General features: G+C 43.2%; 1 protein-coding gene across 1 annotated transcript; it reads right to left on the reverse strand.

Annotated features, from left to right (window-relative positions):
- Positions 1 to 3,985: 3,985 nt before the first annotated feature.
- LOC119648712 lies at positions 3,986 to 4,634 on the reverse strand. Its single transcript, XM_038050521.1, has 3 exons — positions 4,506 to 4,634; positions 4,119 to 4,445; positions 3,986 to 4,049 (listed from the first exon to the last, which is right to left on the reverse strand). The coding sequence occupies exons 1-3, from the start codon at positions 4,531 to 4,533 to the stop codon at positions 4,018 to 4,020; spliced, it is 387 nt and encodes a 128-aa protein (XP_037906449.1). The 5' UTR covers positions 4,534 to 4,634; the 3' UTR covers positions 3,986 to 4,017.
- Positions 4,635 to 5,797: the final 1,163 nt, after the last annotated feature.

The following is a 5,797-nucleotide window of genomic DNA, read 5'->3' on the forward strand; positions in this document are numbered from 1 at the left end:
GACGCCACCTGCTAGACGTAAGACCGCCAATGTTTGCCATTAGCTGACCTAAGGCCGAGACTCCAGTTACAGCCTCGTTCACTACTGCCTTTATTTGCTCGGAAAAGCTCATCTTTGGCTCTAGCGCCAATCCAAAGTACTTAACCGTCAAATTTGGCTCAATTCTCGACTCGCAGATCGGATTTTTCCAATGCAAGGTTGAAACCATGAGTAGTCATCCATCAGTCTACCGGTCACATTGATTTGCCAAGTTCTCTTTGCCCCTGTTCGACAGTTCGTTCGGCTATAAGCACCGCAACTTTATCTGCATAATGCGCATCTCTTCTGTTGCAGACTATCACAAGAAGCATTCCTGAGGTCTGGCACTAAGATCGATCCCAGCGCTATCCTCAAGATGACCTCTACTCTTATCTGACCTTCTAGCATCTCGTAGAAATAGCTGGGCACTTGGAAAATATTGTGTAGTGTGCCTAGAATGTCTTTCCATCTCATGGAATTAAAGGCATATTTGACTTCAAATGTTACGGGGAGCACCACCCGTCGAGCTCGACGAAACGCAACCATAACTTGCATGATAGCTCGATAAACCGCATTCAAGATTTGCATAACAGCACCCACTGTGAATCTCCCTGCTCTAAAGCCGAACTGCAATGGGGATAAGTCCCTGACAGCACGTATCGCTTCCGCGAGTCTATTTCTGATGAGCTTTTCGAGCAATTTGCCCTCCGTGTCAAGCATACAAATTGGTCGGTATGCAAACGGTAGCTTAGATTCGCCTTTCTCTTCGTTGATCAGAGCAATCCCAGCCACCATGCATCGGGAAGGAAAAATGCCCTTTTTTAGGCAAACGTTGGAAGCGCCGAGCGGTAGGTCTGGCCGGTGTTGGAGCACAAGTTTGTGTACCTCTGTAATTCCCATCTGTGAAAACGCTTTCTGCAGAGCCGCGATTTTTTGCGTGACCAGTTGATAGCCGAGTTTCCACCACCAGGTCCTACCAGCATCAAGTTTTACTTCTGTTTATTGCGTTGGGATTTATATTCGGAGCCATCTGCTCAGTTTCAAAAGTTCCCACTGTGCCTCATTCCGGAACAATAGCACTGTGTAATAATATCTAGATTACCGTCTCCGTCCCGGGTGACGCATCACTTTGCGGGTCTTCTTCTTGATTTGACCGTGTGCGTCCCGATGCCTTGTCGGGTATTTTAGTTCTTGCTGCTTTCTTTGCTGGACGCTGCGGTGAGCGAAGCATTTTCGTGCTGCCACACAAACGCAGCCAACCCTTTCTCCATCCCTACTGTCTCCTCAATTATGAAATTTTTGTTTTCAATTTCATGTGCAAGGGAGCGGACCCCAATAGTCAGAAACGGGTGTTCCCTGGGGACAAAGCGCTTACCCCGGTTGCCTCAGGTCTGACCTACGCTTAGGTAATACCGGAACCTACAGACAGATCAGCTCTCGCTCGGAGCAACGCAGTCTACTAATACCGATTCAATGCACACTGCCCAACCAGAATTCCAAAGTGGGTGGCGACTATCACTTTGGCAGAGCTAGGCTCATATCACCCCATCGACGTCGGCAAAGATTCGTGTGTCCCAATGTATATCGGTCATTAACAGTTCACTCTTCACCGAGAAACTTTCTCGAGGCTACTACCTAGGATGCAGGTTCAATGCCACCTAGGAGGTGAGAACTACTTGCTCAGGCACCTCGAGGACGCACTCCCCGTATCATAAACGACCAGCAAACGATCGCTGACGACCCACAAGTGTAGTACAACCATTTTGCCAATGCTTAAAGTTCAACCTAGCATGTATTGCATCTACCATCACTTCAAGGTATATGCTCGCTGACTTTGAAGTGCTAATATGGTTCCCTAGACTAATACAAGCAGTCCTTTGCATACCAAGCTTCATGATAAGCGCCGCCTGCCCAATCTGCATCTCTCAGCCAGTTTTCTATAGCATTCTTCATAAATTCAGATGAATATATCTCCACATCCGCGATATGTTTTGCCACTAATCGCGATGATCGCGTCGATGGTTAACCGAATTTATTAGTCTGGCAAACCTCCCGTAAACATATTTTTCCCATACTGTCCAACAGGCATATAAATCTGTGAGATTATGGTTCACAGGAGGTATGCCAGCTTTAAGCAACAACACTAATCTTTGGCATTAGGAGGAAGGAAAAGAAAGATCTCATTCACCAAGCATGATTCAAACAACCCGACAAATATGTCCGTCCTCATCATCTTTTATAAATGAGGATCCGGTGAATTTGCGTTGCACAGCTTCACGAGCCCGAAGCGGGATCAGACTACACAGACACAGACTACATATTCAAGGTTATTTCGAGCAAGAGAGTTGAAGAGTGTTAAAGAAGGATTGGTCGCAGGAGGAACGGAGGATAAAACTAGACGTTAATGATCTCTACCAGGTGGGAGTTGAAACGAAGTTTGTCATCGAAGATTACACCCAGGCCTTGAAAGCAGATCAGTAGTGGTAGGGGGTTGCCCACTAAGAGAGTAGGAAAAGGATGTTGGGGAGGGTTTAAGCGAGTAGTACATCAAGTGACATTTATCGTGAAGTTGTTAACCGAGCGCCAACGGACCAGGGTATTTAGATGGGATTACAAGAGAACACAGCGGAGACGAATCAGAGGCAAATAATTTAAGGTCATCTGCAAGTAAACACAGTGAATGAAAACAGGAATAGTAGCGGGCCAAGTATAGAGCCTTCGGGAAAGCCGTTAAAAACAACGGAAAACTGGGAATTATTTCCCTTTTTATCGTGTCTTAGCCTCTAATTCTGCACTCCTTGAACACCTCATGCCAATGTATCTCGACTTGCTACCCAAATGTTATATTCACTCATTGCGAAAAACATCTGAATCTCTCTAAAAGGACCCGACTTTTCTCCCAGTCCATTCTGCTACAAACCGGCTTTAATCCTCCGCAGAATGTGAATTACCTTTTTCTCCCTTCTTTTGTTTGCCTCGACTTTCTAGGTCTAGGTTTTTACGCTCACCTTTTTTGGCTCATCCCACAGCATCACAGCTGGAGTTTCAACTCCGGAAACTTGTTTATTCTGACTTTTTCCTCAACGAAGGAATTCTTTAGCTTCTTGGAGTTTGTAAAGATCCTGCTGATTCGATTCATTTTTCTTTCTTTTGCATCTCCTCAGTTTCAATTCTAGGAGAGTTCCACGCCCTTGTGTGCCAGTACACCACATTACGCTCTATTGTTAATTCATCGATTTTCTTTTGCACTGCAATTCCACCTGGTAAAGCCGTCCCAACTCTTTTGTTTATTTCTTCGTTCCCGTTGCTGGTCTGCAGCTGGGCATGTAGGTTCACGAAATTTCAGTTCATCAACTGCGATCTGAACATCATCGTACTTCTTCCAAAAGAGTTCAGAGCACTGGTGGTTTTTCTACACCATTATTTCCCACTTGTTGATTACCTCCTTTTGCAGCATTGATTCCATGGTGAATACTGCAATAATTAAGTCTCTCACTGCTGTATCGCTGCGAATCCTGAATATCACTCCTAAAAACAGTCTGTCCTGAGCTTCCTACTGAGGGCATTACATGTTTATTATCCAAATTAAAGAATGGGGTTACGTTCACATACCCTAGCCGTGGCACTAGCTAGTTTTTGCCTTCTAATAACCCTTGCTCAACAAGAAATCCTATTTCTCCTCCAGAATGTTTACGTGCTCCTTTGCATGTACGGGAAACCCCCCTCCTCTCCTTAAGGTCATCCATTGAGGTTTATAGATCCAATATTAGCGCCTGCTTTCCTATCAACAAGTATGACAGGCAGACAGCCATACAGTAAGTCTGTTTTAGAAAAAGGTTGGTTCCCCAAAAAACCTTCAAATAATCCATTGCATCATCACCAGTATCTTATATTTCACTTTCAGAAGTATTTGAACATATTTTGCAAGGTTGCTGGATATACAAGTATACCTAGACAAGCGCTATACATATATTATGTATCATTTCGGAGTTTCAAGATCTAACATGGCTTCCCAGGTTTGACGACAAAATCTGTGTATCAGGAACATATAGTATTATCGAGAAAAAATTCTGACAACTCCATGGGTATATATTACTTACCCATTTTGTGTTTGCAGTTATAATGCTTCATCAAACACTCATTTTGAAACGTCTTTCGTTGACCTAATTTATTACGACCACATACTGGCCACAGCAATCGAGGACATCTTTCATTGCACCTTTTTTTACGTTTTCGTTGTGAGCGGGTCCTCTGATTAACTAGTTGGTTGTTCGGCCTATTCTTATCTCTAGGAAGTGGGATGGGGGAAAAAACGGTCTCATCACCTCCTGATAATTGATCCTTGAAAGTATCAGGCGCTCCACCAGGCTGAATTTTTGAAGTGTCTACCTTTGGAGACACTGTGGCAATAATCACACATAATGCCACTTAGGAAAAATAAATTAATTTAAAAGGTAAGAAAATTGATTTGTTCCACAATAATTTACCAGTAAATAGGGTAAGACCAGTGGTCATGTTCCTCACGATCACTCAATAAGCAAAGACAAGTGTCACAAATGATAGCGCTCTCTTTAGCTATGCCGAATTCATATGAAACGCATCTGCCGTCTCTAATACTACGAGTAATTACCCGTAGTAATAACAATTTACTTATTAATTTCATGCTTAGAATATATTAATAAACCAAATTATTCACACCCTATGAAGGTATGGAGTTTGCAAACATACCGTGCAGAACTAGGGCCGTAAAAAACGATTTCAAAATGACGTGAACGTAGTTATGAAAGTTTGTGCAATATATATATATCTTATAAGATTGAGAGCTTTATATCTCTATAACACAAATATTATTCAACGATCAACAACAATTCCGAAGAAGATAGCGATGTTGAATTTATTTAGATATAAAATAGGGCGGTATAGTGGTCAGTATCCCTGCCTGTAACTCCGCCATGTTATTTACATACATAGCATGCTGGTCCTAAAGCCTGTGAGCACTCAGACCATAGTGGTCCATTGTACTCGATTCCTCCATCTATTTGAATTTCCTGGATTTGTTTATAGATCGCACGATTTCCGCTACAGTTGAAGCACATCAGCACAAAAAATCTGATGTCCGATGCATAGGCGGGGCACTCAGATAGTAAATGTTACGTGGACACCGCTCCCTCATTACAGGATGGACACGTATCATCTTGGAGAATCCCTATTCTGAACCTATTCTGCCCAGGTAGTGAATTATGGCCAGTCAGAATAACCACAATATTTCTGCAAGTCTTCCTGCTTTTCAACTGGATAAACTTTGCAGTATGCAACAGGAAAGTTTGATATGTTTAGCAGCATTGAGACTCAGCCGCCTGTCATTTTCTGAAACTTGTTCCCAATTTTTGACAGCAGCAGTAGCCAATGCTACTGACACCCCAACTGCTGGTTCCAGTCTGAGTGTGGGGGGAATTGAACCTTCTTTTTGTAAATCATCCGATATCTCATTTCCCTCTACAATGGCCGGGTACCCCGAGTAGTTCCACCGTGTTGAATCTAGAAAGAGGGTTCAATTACTTTCTACATTCCTGAATAATTTTTGAAATGATCAAAGGATTGCACTCAACACCCTTGACTCAGGTTGACAATCACTGATAATACACTCCCAATATGGTGTTGGTATTGCCATCTCTGAGGACTCCCGTGATGCCATTAAAGAAACGAACGATTTGATGACCGGCTGATGAAGCTCGCTAATAAATCAGTTGATTGCGTATGCATCACAAGCAGGCCGACC

The sequence above is a fragment of the Hermetia illucens genome, chromosome 2, assembly GCF_905115235.1.
Source record: "Hermetia illucens chromosome 2, iHerIll2.2.curated.20191125, whole genome shotgun sequence".
NCBI lineage: Eukaryota > Metazoa > Arthropoda > Insecta > Diptera > Stratiomyidae > Hermetia > Hermetia illucens.

Coding starts and splice junctions, on each gene's coding strand:
- LOC119648712 (XM_038050521.1), bottom strand. CDS start 4,533: ATGACCACTGGTCTTACCCTATTTACTG. Junction 4,446..4,505: donor TGGTCTTACCCTATTTACTG/GTAAATTATTGT, acceptor ATTTTTCCTAAG/TGGCATTATGTGTGATTATT. Junction 4,050..4,118: donor TAACTGCAAACACAAAATGG/GTAAGTAATATA, acceptor CCTGATACACAG/ATTTTGTCGTCAAACCTGGG.